The sequence below is a fragment of the Heloderma suspectum genome, chromosome 1 (genome assembly GCF_057233095.1).
Source record: "Heloderma suspectum isolate Gila_16-S chromosome 1, 16-S_ref, whole genome shotgun sequence".
NCBI classification, from domain to species: Eukaryota; Metazoa; Chordata; class Lepidosauria; order Squamata; family Helodermatidae; genus Heloderma; species Heloderma suspectum.
This window is the reverse complement of record NC_139458.1, coordinates 354534816-354556143: the sequence shown is the minus strand read 5'-3', so window position 1 is coordinate 354556143 and position 21328 is coordinate 354534816. Positions and strand designations below refer to the sequence as shown.

Here is a 21328-nt window from a genome sequence, read left to right as displayed (position 1 = left end):
TGGGAACATACACCTGTTTTAGAAACATTTCCATGCACACAGCTTCTTTTAGTGGAAAATTACCGTAAAAGCTTTATTAACCGTTTAAAACTACTTATTTTAGCCACAACGTTCACCTGCTCCATAATTTCAAAAGTCCAACCTATTTGTTGCCAAGCATCAAATCCAATGTCACTATTTCTCCCTGGTAAAATATAATGTCTAAAAGTTTAAGTTTGATCCTAGGATGGCATGAAAATAAAGGCAGTTTCAAAAGACTAGTCACATCCATCATGAAAACCTGTTAGGCTCCCTGTACGCCACTACGTGCTCTATGCAGCTCTGCATATCATCATCTCTGCATCTGTCAAAAGGCTCAGGGACTGTTCAATTGAATTTCATCCATATATTATAGCCTTCCCCAACCGGATGGGCCAAAGGCCATGCTGAGAATAATGGGAACTGCAGTCTAACACATCTGGAGGACATCAGGTTGGGGAGGGCTGGCCCACCATTTGAAGAACCCTAGGCGACAAATTAAAGGAAGGATCACCTGATCAGAGGTTGTGTGAAACTGAATCTCAAGTGCTCTTAGCACTCAGCTGTCGGGCCCAGAGCTACTGATAAACTCTGTAGTACAGGGGCATTGAAGCTCTTCCAGCCCACAGGCTGAATTCCATTTTGGAGAAGCCCTTGGGGGCTGCGTTCCAGTGACAGGCAGGGCTAAAGGCAAAATGAGAGTGGCCAAAACTACAAAAAAATGCCAGCAAATTGTAGCTTACACCTCTTACTGCCAGTAACTAAGCCTGAGGAGAGGCATTTCCATCTTTTTAAAATGACGGGAAACTGCGCAAAAACTGAGAAACCACCAAACAAGTGATGGTTGGGGAAAGGAGGTGGGGCCAAGGGAAGGGAGTTTGGGGAAACCCCAAAGGGACAGATTGGGACCCCAGGAGGGCTGAATTTGGCCCCTGGACAGGAGGTTCTGCATCCCTGCTGTACGTTCTGGGTAGTAGCCAGAGGGGCCACAACGCCTCTGCTGAGCTGTGATATCAGAGCAAACAAGCCAGGGTCATCAAGAGAGGTGAGGCAGGAAGGCAAATCCTGCAAGAGTGAGGACGTCAGAGGACAAGAAGAGATTTGGGGGGAGAGGGTGTGGGGAAGAGAAGATACAGCTCAGCCTTTCCCAACATGGTGCCCTCCAGATATTTTGGAGTACAGCTCCCAACATTCTGGACCATTGGCCAAGCTGGATGGGGGTAAAAGGAGTCCAAAACATCTTGAAGCCACCAGCTAGGGGAAGGTGGATGTAGCTTGTTGTACTGACAGTCCCTTGGTTAGTTCCAGTGCACAAATCAGATCTGTTTAAGAGGCTTACCAGGACACCCTGGTATGTAGGGAAGGGGGTTGCAAACATTCAGGTAGAAAGTTCTTGTTTTTGCATCTTTTGATGTATCCAAGGCAATCCAAGGCTCGCTCACTCTGCTCAAGTCACTCAGGTCATACTCATTGCCAGCAGAATCTGAAACCAACAACCAGGAACCACAAAACACTTGATTAGATTAAATTAAGTCCACCCTATCCAAATGAGACTCCAGTTTGCAAGGGGTTAGTAATCCATATCAGACTGTCTTACAGCAAAAAAATAGCATCATATTAAAACACAAAAGTAGTAAAAATGAAGACAGGTTCAAGTGCTGCAATAGATAAGGGGGGGTCAACGACAATTGGGTGCCTCACCTTGTACAGCTAGACATTTTCCACTAGGAGAGGACCACCACTGGGTACAACCCCATGTCCCTATGCCATGCTATTTGAGCATGTTTCATGGTTTAACACAATTATTTGGGAAATAAGTGTTTTGTGACTGGCCATGCTTATCATGGCAGCCATTTTGTGAATGGGCAAGTCCACCCACAGCACTCTCTCAACATTCCAAATGTGCTTATTAACCCAAAAGGATCAGAGACCCCCAACCATTAGCTCCCACCCATGAAACATAAATCCACCATTCTTAACTATGAACCCGCAATCTGCCTAACAAACGCTTTTCAAACAACCCACGTTTCAGCTGGGGGAACAGTTCAAGTCAGGTTTTCAGAGAAAAATGCAAAATATGGCTTCAGTGGGATTCAGAGCTCAGTATGGCACGACACATGGAATTATTCTTCTACCTACCCCAGATACAGCATATGCATCTTCAATAGGCTTCCTAAGTGGGAAGAACCCCAGAATATCCCAGAAACAAATCCCAGCACTTCTTGAATGAGCAAGATAAATGCCATCTGTAGGAAGGCTGTACCATAGAGGCAGATGGAAATTACCTTTCCAAGGGATCTTTCTACCTCAGTTTACTCACCCGTAACTTGGCAGGCAACTGGGGCAGGTGGGCAGGCTAAGGCTGTGTGAAACTCAAAGAAAGTATCATTAGTATTCCGTGCTGAATTCATTTCTTCGTGCACAAATTTGAGTTCTCCAGGATAGGATTTATTGCAGATAAATGTGACGGTGAAAGTGTCCCTGGATCCTGAAGAATGAAAAAAAACAAACCCTTTGAGTCAAGGCATCCTGCCAGTTCTTTACATGCTGTTCTTTTAAAACTGCACACATACTTGTCCCCTCACCCTTATTCCCGGGACACTCATGTCCATTATTTATTAGATTTATAAGTTGCACCCTCCGCCTACCAGACTCCTGGGCCGATATACAATGAGAACATTCACATCAAACCAAGAATCACAGGACGCAAGCCATACAATAAAAGAAGAGCAGCATTCAAATGGAGGAGTGAAATATTAAAAAGCCCAATGGAACAGATATATTTACTGCTTGTCTAAAAAAAATAAGGAAGGAGCCAACCTCATGAACGTCAGGAAGGAGCTCTACAGTTGGGGAACTGCTACCTAAAAGTCCCTGCCATGAGTAGCCCCCATCAACCTAGCCTCTAAGTGGTGGGACATATAACAGAGCCTCTGATGCTAATCACAAATTACTGGCAGGGTCATATGGAAGGAGACAGTCTGTCAGATATCCTGGCCTCAAACCATTTAAGATTTTATAGGTCAAAATCGGCCCACCACTTCGTGCACAGAAACAAACTGGAAGCCAGTGAAGTTGATGGAAGACCAGTGTAATGTGGTCTTTGAAGTGTACTCCTGACAAAAGTCTAGCTGCCGCATTTGCACTAGCTGTAGTTTCTGCACACTTTCCAAGGGCAGCCCCACATAGAGCATGTTACAGTAATCTAAACAAGAGGTGATTAAGGCATGAATCACTGTGGCCAGGTCTTTCACCAAGAAAGGGTGCAGCTAGTGAACCAGATGAAGCTGGGCAAAGGCACTCCTGCCCACCGATAACTCCTGGCCTTCCAGGAGCAGCACCAAATCCAAAAACACCCCCAAGCTGCATACCCGATCTTTCAGAGGGAGTGCTACCCCATCCAGAACAAGCTGTACCCCCAATCCCAGGTTAGGTTGTCTACTGATCAACAGGACCTTTGAACTGAGCCTCAGTTTGTTCACCCAATTCCAGTCTCTCACTACATCCAGGCAATGGTTTGGACTTGTGTAGCCTCCTTCACATCAGTTGAAAAGTCTGATCCCTACCGCTGGCACCCACAACGCAGCACTCCTGGGGTCAATCCCTGAAACGAGCAGTAATGCTTGTTTCTGGAAGGGGAAGGGGCTGCACATACATGGGAACCACTGGGGCTGGCTGCATGCAGAAGTCCCCTGTTGGATCCGTAAACACCAACAGGTATAAAGTAAACCCACATGGGTTCCACGGCAACTGTACCTGTGTAAGTAAGAGACAGATATCCTTCTGTAGATAGCGTAAGAGTTTTGTTCAGTTTCACGAAATGAATGTGTTTCAGATCATTTGTTTCACACCCGCCAATCGAGTCATCTGGCATACTCTCAGCACGCCTACATTCTTGTGCTGGTCCACAAATATTTATCTAAGAGATTTAACGTGCAATCAATAGAGTTTAGCATATCCATATACATTGTCTGCCTTGAGGATTAACAAACTGCTAACGGGTGGGCAGGGTCTCGGGGCCCAGCTTCTCAAACACAGGCTACCCTTATTTATATTTCCACTTGCCCCATTATTTGCATTGCTATCAGTACATTGAAAGAGCATCTTTTAATGCTTGTTCAGCTGATCCAAAATAATACAGAATGCGTATTTGAGTTTGCCAGCAAACGCGAGAGATTCTGATTCTGTTACAGTGGCGCAAGAAGCTGCCTTACACCACATCAGACTATCAGTCCACCTAGCTCAGAACCACCTTGCTCTGCTGGGCAGCGGCTCTCCAGGGTTTCAGACAAGGGTTTCTTTCCCAGCCCTGCCTGGAGATGCCAAGGATCGAGCCTGGGAATTTCTGCATGCAAAGCAGGGGGTCCTGCCATGGAGCCATGGCCCTTCCCAGACTGCCATCTCTCCATATGTTAATCTGCTGCATACATCCTTTACTGATCCCCAATGAGGGTTTATGATTTTCATCAGCACGGAAGACGGCATCTCAAATGCTTTCTATGCTTCTCTCATCACAAGGGGGAGGGGCGCCCGCTGAATGACCAGCTTGCTGCAGAAAGGGAAGCTAGAAGGCACGAAGCTTAGGAACAGGAAGGTCTATGATTGGAAAAGAAAACTCATTACCATGTAACCCTTCTTGTTCCCCATGACTAGGTATGCTTTTTCCAAAGCTAACGGTTCCAGGTTAAACACAAAGCCAGTATTGGGATCCTTTACAGAGCAGGTCTGCGGGGGGAGGAAAAAACACGACATTTTATCAAGAGGATAGACTTGACAAATAAGGCACACACTCGAACATACTTGCAGCATTAGAGATAAGTCTGTCCAGGTAGGGGCACCTTCCATATAGGCTAGGGTTACCTAGAGGCCCACTGCAAGCTACTCTCAAATAAATCATATGGGTGGGTGGTTATCATGCTAAAAGTAAAGAGAATTCAATGAAAGCAGGATTACTGGTGCCCAGAGGTTAAGTCCTCTCACAGCACTGTTATCCAGAGACTGTGCTTTGTGAGTCACATCCAGATCTCCTATCTGATGACTCAGGGCTATGCCATCACGGTCTCATATTTTTCTCCACAACCATGTAGTCAATGAAGCTTAAAAAAATAGGATTTTCACATTCCCCAGCCACCCCGCCACCCCACACAGACACAATTAAATTTGTAGTCCCGGGTAAGTCTCTTGCCTTTCCCGCAATTAAGAAAGCTGCAAGAACTCAAATAAGAATGCTTGCAAAAGTGAGCACCCTGTTAAGATTTCTTGTAAATAGGCTCGAGTCAGAGACCAGAGGGCCTTAAAACCTCACACACACCCGCTTCTGCCACCCCCTTCATCTGTCTCCTTGGTGAAAACTGATGCTGGGATTCTGAGTGGGAGTGGGTACTCTGCCAGGGATCTAGAGTTACAGAACCCCTGGGGGGGGGGAACAGCCCAGTGGCAGGGGTGGGCACTTCGTGAGCACCCCTCGAGCCTTTTTGCATGCAAAACCAAATGCTCAGAAAAGGCTTGAGCTTTCACCAATGTTCAACCCGGGCACTCGCAGGACCGCAACCCTTTTTAGATTGAAACTCAGGATGCTCATGCATCCCTACTTCCAAGTCAGCATGCAAAACGATTGGACTGTAAGCTATGCATATGGCATCTGGGTAAAATGCCTGTATATATGTTTCCTGCTCCTCACCTGAGATTCCCCTTTTGTTGTTGTGACTGGACAGGCAGCTTCGGTTTCCCACAGAAACGTTGCAACACACTCTTTTATTTCTACAAATCTCGGGCTGCTATTCTGGAAATACAGGAGGGTAGGAAGTGAAGGCAAGGAACGCACAAGCAGCCTGGGCTTCACAGGCACCATAACAGCACATTCTGGGTTTGCTGGAATTTTGGTACCATCATTTGGGAGGGTACAATTTCAGCTGTTGGTGCAGTAGCTTTCAAGAAGGGCACCATCTGTGATACTTTATGAAATATCGAGAAGGATTATGGCGAACCGAAGCTTTTGCTATTACAACATGCATGCCTAGAACAACTCATTCAAATCAGTTTACTGTGAATACCATGTCCCATATTTTTGACATTAAAGGACTTAGCAGGCAGCAGAACAAGGTAAATAAATTGACAACATTTGCCGAGTAGGTCACCAAGCTACCTTTCTGGTGTGTAATACAATCCATGCAATCTTGCCAAGTTTCATGTGGAAAACCATTTTAAAATGGTCAAATCCAGTAAGTGTCCCTTAAAGTTGTCATTGCATATGGCAGGGGTAGAGAACTTCAGGGCCCTTTCAGGTTCTCTAGAAGGCCACGCCCCCTTCCTCCAACCACCAATCATTGGTTGGTTTCCGGCTTTTGGTGTTCCAGACTTTCCCCCCATTCTGAAAGTCTTAGTTACTGGCTGTAAGAGGTTTAAGTTAAAATATATTGGTATTTTCACCCTGCCCCTTTTGCTTTTGGCCCTGCCCAGCACTGGAACGTGCCCCCCACACCCAAACCAAGAGCTTCTCCAAAATGGAATTTGGCCCTTGGGCTGAAAGAGGTTCTGCACACCTGGTAAGTGGTCATTCAATCTGTTCACAATGTACCGATCTTTGCCTTAACTAAAGCCAGCTCATCTAAGAGATCAGTCCCTTAGGGATGATGATTAGAGGGAGAGTACTCCGGCATCTTTTCAACTGTCCCCAAACACACACACACCCAACCAACCATCAGCACGTTTTTTCAGAAATCTGGAAGGCTTGAATGACCTTCTGCATGAACGGTTCCATTTGGGATAGTCCTCCCAAGGTTGATAGTGCCCCCCCCCACCCCCAGGGTAGTAAAACTAAATCATTCCCAGTTAAAAAACATTTACAATTCCTATTTTAATAATGGACTATCAATACATATAAACACTGGGTGATGACTGCATTTCAGCTTGCATGACTGTATAAAAACTGCAACTGTATAAAATAAATTTTTTAAGTAATAGAACTATGAATAGATAAAGCTTACATATTGAACACTGAACACCTGCCTCCCTGAATAAGGTTGTTTGGACATCTTTACATGAATTCTTCCCAAATGCCCATGGACTGGGGGGGGGGGTCAAGTGAGCTTCCACCTTTGTCTGTGGTGACAGTGAAAAATCTTTCAGGTATACTCACTACGTTCAGTGGCTGGAATTGGCAGTCCAACCTGACTGCCCAAGGGAGAGGGAACTCTCTGAAATGATGTCAGTTTGTTTAGCTTGAACAGAAGGTTCATGTCTGAACCTAGATATGGCTGCTTTTGTTTGCGAAACAAGTAGCTCAAATCACATCTATTTGCGATAACTCAAAGAGAACTAGCACCCTGCTCAGTAGCTAAAATTTCCAGGAGGGGAGAGTGGAGGGGAAAAGCACTATTCTCTCTTACCCAGATCCCACTGCTATAAAGTCAGCATTTCTCAAAACATGTGGGACCTGAAACTAAGGGCACAGCCCATGCATATTTAGATATAAAAAACCCCGACAACTCCCAGCATGCCCCAGCCAGCCATGCTGGCTCATGCATGCTGGGAGTTGTAGGCCTTTTTTCTGTCTAAACATGCATAGGATTGCACCTTAAGTGTTGCAGTGTGGAGTGTTCCTGTTCAGGATACCAGGCATGTCTTATTGCAGGATGCACCATTCCATTCTCCCCACCCCAACCCCATTTTCCCCATACAATCCAGCATTCTGGGTCCCATGAACATGCTCAATCCTCACTGAGGTGTTCATGGTCTTTTCTAAAGCTGTTTGTACTTCTGCAAACATTGCAGTTCTCCCAAGCCTGCTAAAACCTCCCCTCTAGTGTGTAGATGTTGTCATTTTGGCTACGTAAGGACAGGCATTCCAAGAATTGAGCTTATTTTTAGAATATATGATGATGTACGATAGGCCATGCAGGATGAAGGAAAGGGAAGACAGAAGATACAACATTCCAGGGAGGGATAGGATTCTGAGCTAGGGAATGCCCTCCGATAGCAGACCCACACTGGATCTGTGTGTGTGTGTTTGGGTGGGGGGTGGGAGTGGTGCCCCATCTGGATTTGGGAGAAAGGGAGTTCAGAAAGAACTGCTGCTTTGTTTCACTGTGCTTGGCTTTAAGAGAGGATCAGGAGATAGCAAGCATATGGCTGACTAAAAGGCTGTCTGCACATGGACCAGTGAAATGGATTGGTGCCATGTTGCCTCCTCCCCCACCAGAAGTTTAGAAACCCACACCCCACCCCATTAAGAAAAATATGGGGAAACAGACTTCTGGTTTGGGACCGATGTAGTCCTGGCAACTTCCATGGACTCTCCGTGGGAGCTTTCTCAAACAGCTTTTTAAAAGGTTGAAAAACCTTTTCATCTCCCCCCTAGAAATGAAAGGGGGGGGCAAGGCAAATAGCTCTGGACTTTTGCCTGGAGTAAGGTAACCCCCACGCGATAGTGGAGGAGCTGGATGCCAGGGTTTCCCCCAGGGCTGTACCAACATGAAAAGCTGTAATGAGACTCCTATTTTATAGGAGAAACAGGGCTGGTGTGTTCCATAACAATATATCCTGCAAGAAAAATCAGCAACCTATGAAAGACAATTTAAGAACTTTGAACAATATTTGAGATCATCTGAGGACCTGTAAGGTTTACTGGAGAAAACTATGGCTGAACCGAGGATGCAAAAAGGGCTTGCTTCAACACCTCCCACAACTCCTGTGTCAAAGGTGCTGAAAACAGAAGATTTAGCAGAATTATTTATGATGATGAAAACTCTATCTTCGCAATTTTCGGGACTAGTTCAAAGACTGGACGTAATTCAAAATTCCATCACTGATATGCAGAGAGCCGTGGATTTAATTAATGCATCACAGAAAAAAATGGAGTCCAAAATTAATGAGCTTGAAGACCGAGTGGCAAGAAATGAAACTACGACACAAGTTATTTGTAAAAATATATCTGACAGAATCTCTCAATTGGAGGCCTATACAAAGACAGCCAGTGTACGTGTAGTGGGGATTAAAAGCTTGTCTAATGATGTGAAATTGTCTACTTTTGTGGATAAACTTTTACATGAGATACTTTCTATATCCTCTGATTATTCTCTTGATACTGAGCAGGCATTCCGTGTGCCAAATCCTAAAGGGAATGTTTATACGATTGTAGTTCAATTTGCAAAAGTCTCCACAAAGTGTTATATCCTGAATTTGGCAAAACAAGCTAGAAGCCTTTCCTGGAAACAGGATAAAATTATGCTGTTCCCAGATTACACCAAAGAAGTGGCGAAGAAAAGAAGGCAACTTATCAAAGCAAAGAATCTGACAAAACAAATGAACTTACAATATTAATTAAAATATCCTGCTACACTTTGTATTGTGACTGAAGGCCAGATGAAGAAGTTTACGAATCATGAAATAGCGGAAGCTTGGTTGAATGTTAAAAAGTGTGAGAATTCTGTCACAATTCCATGAAATGGAATTTCTAAACAAGTACTGTTAACTGCTTGTGTGTAGCTTTCATGATCTAGGCTAACTCAGAAGAAATTATTTTATATATATTTGTTTACCTTTATGTATTCCTTTTTATTTTTTCTCTTTCTTTTTATGTATCTTCTTCTATTTTATATTTTAAAATAGACAAAATATCTAGTATAAAAATATTATTGACTGTTGAAGATTTATCTTAAGTTTTATTATTATACAATACTATACTCTCTTTTTGATTATTATTATTATTACTACTACTAATATTCAGGCTTTTTGGAATGAAGTGTAGAACTGTTGCGTTGATATAAAAGATTGTTTTACTAAATTGTAAGATTGTATAATAGATATAGTTTTAAAAAATAGAATACCATTGGAGGTTGGGAGATGCAGGAGTTTATTTTTCTTTTTTCCTTTCTTTCTTCTCTTTCTGTTATTATGGTATCTAACTAAAATATTGTATGGATGAGAACTGAAGTATTGAGTAGGTTTTTGGTAATTTTGGTAGTGTTTATAAAGATAAAATAAATAAAAATATATTCAAAAAAGAGAGAAAGGTATGGGGAAACATTGCCATGGATACTTCTTTTATCCATACCTCTCTATCCCTCTGTGGCTGCTAATTGAGAAGGTTACATGGCATCATTGATAGGGCCAGATTTGATCATGGACTGCCAGTTGTCTACCCTTAGAACATAGGTTAAGATGAGGCTATTTTTTGTTTACTTAAAATAAAAGTTCCATTATTTTAAACTGCACACTATTGCCAAACTGTTTCCCTTAAAATTTACCCATTTGTTCCTCCCAATAAATACCAAAAAAACTAGATCATTACCAATACCCTGCCTAACACAAGGTTGGTAAGTTCTCAAGAAAATCTAGACTCCACCCTTATAACTTGTACCACAGCCGTAAATCATACTTAGACCACTGGCACGTGAAGACCATTCAGGTCCAAGCGACCTGACAAGAGGCACTCAAGTAAAGAACCCAAATACTTATCCCCCAAATAACCTCTGCTCACATACTGGTCACAAAATCAGATAACACCCTGAAACTACAGTGTGAAGGGAAGGGTGTTCACTGAGAACTTACAAGAGTGCCCTTGGAGCAGACAAGATGGATGAGGCTTGAGAACGGCACACTCTTGCCATCTGCCCTGGTGCACAGAGAGCCATTGGTGTAGTTTAGAAGGATTCTACCGTGCCCTTCAATAACGGGGCCTTGGCTGGCAATCCCCAGGTTACTGTTGGAAATTACAAGGGAGCCCGTCTGAAAGGAGAAAAAGAACATCATTCTAGAGCAAAGACCATTATATTAAAGGTAGATACAGTTCTTTAAATGATGGGTTTAGGAATCGATGTAGTCATACTGTGAAGAGCAACTCTCAGATTAAGCCACTCTTTTAATTTAGAAATGCTCAAACTAACTAAAACACCCAGGGCCTTTCCTGCTGGGTTACAATCAAAATTAGATAGAGCAGGGAGGTTAAGGGAAAATAGGAAAAAGCAACTCCACAATAAGAGTGTTGAACCGAGATTGAGCTTAGTTTTGAGTTTTTCCTTTATTGGCATGGATATACTCACACCCACTCCTTTCTTGTACGTCATTTCACAGACTGATGCCCGCATGTTACAGCCTGGGATCGGGTTCAAAGGCCGGCAGATACTTATGTAGTATTTCTTGAGTGCATCCTGTTCAGAGCTGTCCATTGCAAACCAATTTTGCTTTCTATCTCCAGATAATGATAAACTAAAAATGTCCAACAAAGAAGTATTGAGCTCTGATACATCAGCTCATACTTTTAATAAAATTACAAAGATCATTTACTCAAAAGTAATGGATCACTCGTTCACTTCTCTATCCATGCATCTCATTGCAACAAGCTAAACATACTAAAAAGTTATACTGGTCCCAGATTAAGGTCACAATATGGGGGAAATAAGCTTGAGTTCAGCATACCCATACCACAAACATATACCCAGGAATACCAACTACATGACAACCAGAACTACAGATGGATAATCCTTAGGAATAAGATGCCCATAAGTCCCTTCCCCTATGACCCATTTATTTCAAGATTGTGGAACACAGTGACAGCACTGCTGCAGGACAGTGTTAAGCATGAAGCGTAAGCTCATGCTCTAGCCCGGAAGAACTCGTTAGCCAAGCATTTCCACCCATGTTTTATGCTTAGAGTTATTGCTTTCTTGTTTACCTTGAAAGATCATATTGCTCCATGGTATGAGGATCTGTTGCAACACATTCGGTAGGTAGCGCTGGACAGGCATACTGAGTGTACCATTTGAAGTTGTAGGTGAAGTTGTCTTCTGTCTAAGTTGCCATGATTATATACATGCAAAATAAACAAAAACATTTTAAAAACTGTAGAAAATGCTCAGCAACATTATGGTTGCTTTAAAAATAGAAGGCAAGTTTTAGCTTATAAGCAGCATGGTTCTGCCTTTTATACATCAAAGTTCAGATTGTACCATCAGAAAGTCCACTGGAATCTATGTCGATGTGTGTGTGTGTGCGCACGCATATATACATACATATATATATATATATATATATATATACTGTGTGTGTGTATATATATATACTGTACACTGTGTATATATATATATAGATATATATATATACTGTACACTGTGTGTGTGTGTGTGTATATATATATATATACACACACACACACACACACACTGTACACTGTGTATATATATAAATATATATATACTGTACACTGTGTGTGTATATATATATATATACACACACACTGTACACTGCGTATATATATATGTGTATATATACGTACACACACACACACTGTGTATATATATGTACACACACATACACTGTGTATATATACGTACACACACACACACACACTGTGTATATATACGTACACACACACACACACTGTGTATATATACGTACACATACACACTGTATATACACACACACACACTCTGTGTATACACACACACACTGTATACACACACACACACTGTACACACACACACAGTGTGTATATATACACACACACACAGTGTGTATATATACACACACAGACACACTGTATATATACACACACATACACTGTGTGTGTGTGTGTGTGTGTATATATATATATATACACACACACACACACACACACACACACAGAGTCAGGGCCAGGAATATTGGAACAAGGGTATCTGTTTTGGCAGTTGGCCTCCATACACCACCACACTGAACTTGAAAGGAAACACACCCAGAATGGAGCAAATTCAGGACTTTCAGCTGTAATTCAAGGGGTTTGACAAAAGTGGGGCACTAACCATTCAAGAAATACAGCCAGTGGCATACACACACACCCATCGTTGGGGGCTCATAAGTAATGGAACAAACCAACATCATTTCAAACTTAAGGATCGCCTTTAATACCTGGATGAAAATCCTTTGCAGTCAATGACTGCCTGAAGTCTGGAACCCATGGACATGACCAAATGCTGAGTTTCCTCCCTCGAGATGCTTTGCCAGGCCTTTACTGCAGCTGCCTTCAGCTGCTGTTTGTTTGTGGGTCCTTCTGCCTTCAGTCTTGCCTTCAGTAAGTGAAAAGCATGCTCGATTGGGTTGAGATCAGGTGACTGACTTGGCCATTGAAGAACATCCCACTTCTTTGCCTTGAGAAACTCTTGGGTAGCTTTTGCTGTATGTTTGGGTCATTATCCATCTGCAATATGAAGTGGCGTCCTGTCAGTTTGGCAGCATTCAGCTGAATCTGAGCAGAAAGTACAGCCCTATACATTTCAGAATTCATCCTGCTGTTTTTATCAGCAGTCAGGTCATCAATGAACACCAGTGCCCCGGTTCCATTGGCAGCCATACATGCCCATGCCATAACACTGCCTCCACCATGTTTGACAGATGATGTGGTATGCTTTGGATCATGAGCTGTTCCTTTCCTTCTCCATACTTTTCTCTTCCCCTCATTCTGGTACAAGTTAATCTTGGTTTCATCAATCCAAAGAATCTTATTCCAGAACTGGGCAGGCTTTTTTTAGGTGTTTGCTGGCAAAGGCTAATCTGGCCTGTCTGTTCTTGAGCGTTACCAGTGGTTTGCACCTTCTTGTGAAGCCTCTGTATTTACATTCATAAAGTCATCTCTTGACTGTAGATGTTGACAATGACATGCCTACCTCCTCAAGAGCGTTCTTGATCTGGCTAGATGTTGTGAAAGGGTTCCTCTTCACCATGAGCAGAATTCTGCAGTCATCCACTTGAGTTGTCTTCCGTGGTCTTCCAGGCCTTTTGCTGTTGCTGAGCCTGCCAGTTAATTCCTTCTTTTTCAGGATGTTCCAAACTGTTGTATTGGCCACTCCCACTGTTTTTGCTATCTCTCTGATGGGTTTATTTTGTTTCCTCAGCCTAATGATGGCCTCCTTCACTCGCATGGACACCTCTTTGGACCTCATGTTGGGAGTTCCAGTGAACAGCTGCCAAATGCAAATGTAACACTAAGAACCACCTCTAGGCCTTTTATCTGCTTGATTGGTCATGGGGTGCCCAGGAAACAGGCCACACCTGGCCATGCAGCTGCTTATCAGCCATTCGTTCCATTACTTATGAGCCACCAACGATGGGAGGGGTGTATGCCACTGGCTGTCCTTCCTGAATGGTTAGTGCCCCACTTTTGTCAAACCCCTTGAATTACAGCTGAACGTCCTGACTTTGCTCCCATCTGGGTGTGTTTCCTTTCAACTTCAATGTGGTGGTGTACAGAGGCCAACTGCCAAAACAGTTATCCTTGTTCCAATATTTCTGGCCCTGACTGTGTGTGTGTGTGTACACACACACACTGTATATACACACACAACAGTATAATTTATTATTAACTGAACAAAAGCATTTCAGACGTGCATCTCTGGACATAGTTCTTATCCATCACAGGAAACCAAACCCTCTGGTACAGATCCACTGCGAGGCTACTTCATAGCAACTTTTTAATGCAGAGTTGTATGTGCACTTCAATAAAAAGGGTAAATACTATATTAAAATCTTCAAGGACTACCTATAGCAGGGGTGGGCAACTTGGGGGGAGGGGTGTTTTTGCCACTGGGCCCCTTCCCCCAGGTGGAGTGCCAGAGGGAAAAAAAAAAAGGGTTTTCTGCTGAAATTCAAGCTAAATATGACCCTTTTAGCACTCTGTAGTGCTAAAACAACCCATTCACCCCACTGGTGCTGAATTTGGAGTACAGGGGCCACAGGGCCACCTGCGGGCCATGTATTGCCCACCCCGACTTACAAATATCAGAGTCAATCTCGTGGTGCCACTAAATATCCTACAGAAGGAAGAATTCAAAACCAATACCCCATTGAACTGGAATCCCCTCTGAAAATACTTGTGAGGGGTTAATTTCCCATTAGGTTAAACTACAGAGGCTTAACTAAGGATGAAATACAAAAAACACAAAGATCAAAAGTTATCCACATTCAGTTCTTACCTGATACTCAGGTAGACCTGTGCCTGCATCACGATCACACAGGAAGGTTATATGGGTAGACCGCTGGGTGTGTTTCTGGTTGTTGTAGGGTGTACCATTTTGATAGTTCAACTGAATCATTCCATCATAATAGGTGAGTTCATAACTGGGCATTCCCAGACTCCATACATCTTTACCACTAAAAGTATAAAGTGGCACAACTTCATAGAGGCTTCCCACATATACCCAAGTATCTACATTATCCTCTTAGACAACAGTGCGTAACAGAAATTAGTTTGCTTTACAAAATCTGATGGATGGATTTGGTGACTGAGAGTATAGTCCTATGGCTCAGCCTTATCTGCCACTGTGCACACATCCATTTGTGCCACAGTACAAATTTGTACCACGATACAAATAGGAGAAGCCTGCTGCCATTTGCATCATTGTCGCTAGCTCAAAACCAATAAACTGTACAAGGCCATTGCTGGAGTTATCTTAACATCAATGGGAAGGGGAGTTATCATCTCATGATGGCCTGGGGAACCAATCAGCTCTGTACTAGCATTTCACCAGACTGGGCTACTCATGTGCCAGAAACCATTCCCCTGTTTTACAGGAGGCTTCCATCTAGTATCCAGGCCCACAAGCTAAAATCAACAATGGGCCAGACTGGTTCTTGCTCACACAGGCACAGCAATTTCTGATGATAGAGGCATGATATCCACCGTACAAATGGTATTGAGATGCTGCATATATCATGGAGATTACAGACTGGTATAGAACGTCGCCCTGAGCACTTCGCCTATAGGGCAACTCACAAATAATAAATACTAAATAATACAAGGCAAGTGCAATAGAATTCCATAAGGTACTTAACAGAAATCATACTCCTCCAGGCTTCCGAATGTCACTGAAGTGTGTATCCAGGAATGCTTTAAACTTGCATTTTTTGAATACACCTCACCCCCCCCCTAAAACAAAAGTACCTTCAAGAGAAGAATTTTGAAACTGAGAGGAGATGCAAAAGCAACCCATGAAGTGGGAGCTGACTTGCTCTTTAAAGGACAACAGAGAGGTCAGCGGGTATCCAAGTGCCTACTGAAGGCAAGCCCAAGTGCTTTTGACTGTGGGATCCTTGTCTTCAATAGTCTTCCTCTTATGTGATATTTTTAAGGCCACAGCAACTAGCGCAGTCTCAGCACTTAGAAGGGAGCCCAAACACATTTTATCAAAACTAGGTTCTGCTGAATTAAATGGGACAGGCTATGGGGATTGTAGCCATGCAGCACAATCTTATGCATGGTTACTCAGAAGGAAGACCCGCTGCTGAATGAGGCTTACTCCCAGGGAACGGCATGCACAAGATTGCCGCCTGAGTCACCATTCCATGGGATCTTCAGTACACAGCTAGCTGGAGAACCACACTCAAAGAGTGCTCATCAATGGTTTCTCATCAAACCGGAGGGAGGTATCATACAACAAAGATGATCAGGGGACTAGAAACTAAGCCTTGCGAGGGAAGATTGAAGGAAACGAGTATGTTTAGACTTGAAAAGAGAAGATGGGGTGGGGGAATATGATAGCACTTTTCAAGGACTTACAAGGTTATCACACAGAACAGGGCCACAATCTATTGTCTATCATCCAAGACTGTAGGACATGAAATAGCAAGCTTAAGTTACAAGAAGGCAGATTTCGGTGGAACATCAGGAAAAACTTCCTAACGTTCAAAGCAGTCAGACAACAGAAACAATTGCCTAGGGAGGTGGTGGGCGTCTGTGGAAGTATTGAAAGACTGGACAGCCATCTGTCAGGGATGCTTTCAACTGGATTCCAGCACTGAACAGGGGGTTGGACTGATGGCCTAAATGGCCCCTTTCAACTCTGATTCCATGCACACCACATAGGAAAAGGAACAAGCAACCCTTACTTTTTCTTCACTTGACACGCTGCAGACTGCAAACCACACGATGTGTTCGACACACTGCCACAAATACTGATGTAGAAGGTATAGTCAGCTGTATTTACTGGATAGGACACATTCATCAGTGGTGATAAGTCAAAAAAAAACCCTAAGAAAAAATAAAGATCCTTGTTTAGTAAACACTGTACTAATGCACTTGATTTAAAGACGGTTTCCACAAGAGGAAATATGTACAAATGTGATTTAAGACTCCATGTACTGCGCTGGAACCATATATAGATGACAGTTCAATGCTTGTGCGTGTCTATACACACGCACACATGTGCGCACAGAGTAGCTGCGCACTTAAAGCAGTATCCAAGGCTGGCAGTGCTCACCAGGGAATGACCACTGGGAAGCTAGCACTTGCTATGGCGACCCTGGAAATAAGCTCAAACGAGCATTTCTCGAATGGGCCCGTGTAGGAGAACTCCCTTCCGCTCCAGAAACACAGGCTTGGGCTAGTGTCCAGGGTTGCTGCAGCAAGCGCTAGCTTCCCATTATACTAGCGGAGCTTCTGCTACTGGGCGGTATAGAAATGAAATAATAAATAAATAGCAGTCCTTCCGCCCAGTGCAACAGCATCACTGGATACTGCCCTTTGTGTGTAAAAATGCACAAAACCAAATTTTTAATCTTCGCTGTGCCACTGTACAGTTAGATTTAGGAAAACGCGCAAAGCAATGTTGCCTTTGCAAGGCTCTGCTGTTAGCTATGCGCCAGCAGCCATTCATACATATTCAGTGTCAGAAAACAATTCACCCTATTAAAAAAGGTGGGGAGAAGAAAATGGATAAATGAGGTTTAACTCAGTTTAATTTGGTGTAGTAGGCAGGGTTTAAGTAGAATTCAGATTTAATTCTGGGTCAAACTTCTTTTTCTTTTTTTCTTTTTTTAAGGAGGGAGAAACAACTCCACCCCAGCTTCAAAGGAAATGTGATGCAAGATGAATAATGCAATCAAATGAAAGGCTGAAGTTTTTGACATAGGAGCAGCATTCCACATCCCAGCCACTGCATAACTATTTTGAACAGGTTAGCCACCTACCTGCTTGAGAATCAGAAACTGTGCAGTGGTCTCCTTTTGTTTTAGACAGGACACAGGCGGCAGCTGTATGCCATTCGAACTCATACAAGCACCCATCGTGACCAGAGTTAATCAAAACAGGAGCACTTTCCAGGTCACCTGGCAACAGAACAGTGAGAGAAATGCTGAACTCAACAGCCAGCCAGATAGCCACTCATTTTCAAGAGGCTGGTAAAAAAAAAAAATGACCAGAGGCTCCTGTGTTCAACTCATTTCAGTCTTCCCCGGAGTACTTGATCCAGTATACAATTAGTTATTGAAACAAGCCAAGGGCTTTATTATTAACTGCAAAGAACCACTTGTTTACATGACCTGTGAGTGACCCCCAATAAAATTATTAAAGATGGTAAGTGCCATATTATTTCCTACTCCATCTCCTCTCAACTGAAAAGCCCTAACCCTTTGAGTCTCTGCATGTGAAGAAAATTGATGGTCCTCTTTTTCCCGTCTCAGTTATTCTAATTCCACATTTGAGATGAGGCAGCCAGAACTACATCATATTTTAGATATTTTCTAGTTTTTTGAACATATGGCTTCTGGGAGCAGCCAGTTTGAGAATATATTGACTCAGATCACCAACAACTCTGGGTAGTTTATGGTTCAATATTCAGACTTTAGAATCAGTTCTGTTTTTCATGGAATGAATTGGTCAAAGGAAAGAGCCAATTAATTCCCAACACTCTTAAAGAAAACTATTGCCAGAGGAAGCTAAGAAAGTGTCAAGATGGTGGCAGTATTGGACTTGGGAGACTTGGCTTCAAATCCCTACTCAGCCGGCTTTTGGCCAGTGAATGCTTTGGGACCAGGATATCTGAAGAAATACTTCCTCCTGCATGAACCTCCCCATCAATTACAGGCAGAGGCCCTGCTCTGCATTAGTTGCTAAGGGAGGTGCAGCTGGTGGAAACATGAGGCAGGGCCTTCTCAGTGACAGCTCCCTGGTTGAGGAGCTCTCTCTCATGAGAGGTTCGACTGGCCCTTTTGTTGATGGTTTTTAGGTGGGTAACCAAGTTTTGATTTTGCCAAGTTTTTAATAGGTTTTACCTGTATGTTGTTGTCTGTTTTTATTTTGTTTGTCTTACAGTGGTTTCATTGTTCTCAATTTGCATCATATCAAGACTGTTCTTATTGTTGTGAAACACCTGGGGCCCCTTCTAAGGACCAAAAGGCAGCTTATAAATATTTCTTTAAGTAAAATAAACAAACACTGGAATCTTGCTCTAGATGTCCAGCTCACATCTTTGCGGCCATCAACCCAGCTACAATGTAGAACAATGTTTAAAAATCAGGCCATCCCTGCCTGCTGACCCATCTCCTCAGGGAAGTCCCCAGTGCACCTGCAGCTCCTAGCAATGGCAGCTCCCTAGACCAGCGGGCCATGTTTCCACGCAAGTGTTAAGTAGCAAACGAGCCCCCACCCACCCCCATAGCAACAAATATGTCAGAAGAATGGCATAGGCCTTATATTATAGGTGAGAGAAGAAAAAGAGGCAGACATTTGGGCAGGTTTAGTGTCGTTTGTAGGCCACATATTAAGCAATGCAAAACAGTTCTTGCATTTGCAGGAGGGCACACCAGTTCTGGACACCACCAGCAATGCTTTCACAGTTTTTACAACCTTCGTGGAAGTTACCTGTTTGAAAACGTATTAATAGACCTTGGCTTTATTTAACATCCCCCAGCCCCCGCAAAGTACTCACCAGGCTTGCATACAAGGAGTATCTTTGTTTCAATTTTCTTGTTTGGTCCACAGTCATCACCATCTGAATAGAGAAGCTGAATATTCTCCCCAACTTTTGTGGGAGCAGACATAAAAGTCCCAAGATTTTTCGTACTATTGTCTTTTCCTAAAGTGCCATACACAAAAGAGAAAAACAGATACTTGCTTAAATCAAACGTCTTATGGAAACTCAAGTAGGAGGCTTAATGCAAAGCTGTATGAAAAAATAAAGCCTTAAAAACAGACACCAGTTCAGGAGGTGTTCTTGTTTTTACTTTATGCTGAAAGCAAAGACACACAATTCTTTAAGAGTTATTTTTTTTTAATCACATAAATTACATTCATCCATTGAATGTAATAACGGCCAAAACAAATCCCAAAACAAAACTCCAAGTTAAACTTATCCTGTAATTCTAATGTGTAACCATTTTGAACATGTGCATTTCTGCAGGAACTCTTATATACAGAAGGCAATTTTTCCCAGATCATTTAATTGTCATCTCAAGCAGACATCCCAGTACTTTCATATTTTCTTCGTCCGCTTTGTCTGCTCATAGATTTTGGTAGATTTCAGTAGACATAGTTTATGTGATCAACCCTAGGAGTTCCAGGGTGTTAAAAACCTGTTTACTGAGCCTCCCCAAATACTCTGCAGACAAGATGTTGAAGGGGGTTTCATGCATGAGGACATTTATGCAGAGACTGCACTGGACACCCAAATCTTTCACACAATATTTCACATGAGAGGTGGAAGAAATACAAAAACGATAAAATCAGAGATCACCAGTTCTGCAAAATTTGTTCTGCACACACAAAAAAGAATGCCTATCAGTTCTGCAAGTAGACAAACAGCACAGCCTACATACAAGGAAGACTAGGTTCAGTCACCTACTCACCAACTGAGCAAACAGATGCCTCTTCTGCACAGTTCACTGCACCTCCTTTCTGAAGTACTCTGTGACAGACGTTTATGAAAAAATGTTTCTTTTCTCCTTCAACAGGGTTACCATCCACAGCTTCCCAATTCTGTTCCAAATCTAGAATTAAGAAATCACATTTCAGAATCTAAAATTTAGATTAAAACCCCTTTCAATGCCATATTGTCTAAAGGATTAAAATTGCACAGATGGTTTCCCCACCAAGAATGGCCAGGTAGATGCTTGGCTGTGATAGTTATGCTTTGAGCAATGAGAGAAGTGACCTTCTGAAGGCTGTTTAGTTTTTTTCTTGTGAAGTTTTCTTGATGTTTTAAACACAAATGCAGCAGGTAAAATGCGTGTGTCATGCAAGTAGTAAAGCTGTTTCACAACGCACCAAGAAGAGTCAGCACAAAAGCCTGTTTTTTTTACTGTATCTTGCTATAGTTGGATGCAGGCAAGGTACTGAAAAGGAATCCAGACAAGACAAGGGATTGTGAGAGTCTGACAGATTCTTGGACCTGAATGAATCAGGATGCTGGCTGATGCAGCACAGCCTATACCGGTAAGGTACAGAGTTTACAGCGCAGCAGTGGATGGCCCTTATCGCAAACACCACATAAACTAGGGCATGATAAAACCGCAACAGCATGAAACAAATTGTTACAAATTATATTAACCTATGAGTAAGAGAATG

General features: G+C 42.8%; 1 protein-coding gene across 3 annotated transcripts in view; it reads right to left on the bottom strand.

Annotated features, from left to right (window-relative positions):
- The window catches only part of IGF2R (insulin like growth factor 2 receptor), a 99903-nt gene that overhangs the window by 38674 nt on the left and 39901 nt on the right, over positions 1 to 21328 (bottom strand). For all 3 annotated transcript variants that reach the window (XM_084827951.1, XM_084827953.1, XM_084827952.1), the window contains exons 12-24: positions 20611 to 20751; positions 19695 to 19841; positions 17956 to 18093; positions 16876 to 17017; positions 14964 to 15141; positions 11693 to 11808; positions 11061 to 11226; positions 10570 to 10746; positions 5699 to 5800; positions 4642 to 4743; positions 3775 to 3937; positions 2339 to 2506; positions 1358 to 1501 (exon numbers count right to left, since the gene is read on the bottom strand). In XM_084827951.1, coding sequence (XP_084684077.1) covers positions 1358 to 1501; positions 2339 to 2506; positions 3775 to 3937; positions 4642 to 4743; positions 5699 to 5800; positions 10570 to 10746; positions 11061 to 11226; positions 11693 to 11808; positions 14964 to 15141; positions 16876 to 17017; positions 17956 to 18093; positions 19695 to 19841; positions 20611 to 20751 — 1884 coding nt within the window. The remainder of the gene's footprint in view (positions 1 to 1357; positions 1502 to 2338; positions 2507 to 3774; positions 3938 to 4641; positions 4744 to 5698; positions 5801 to 10569; positions 10747 to 11060; positions 11227 to 11692; positions 11809 to 14963; positions 15142 to 16875; positions 17018 to 17955; positions 18094 to 19694; positions 19842 to 20610; positions 20752 to 21328) is intronic.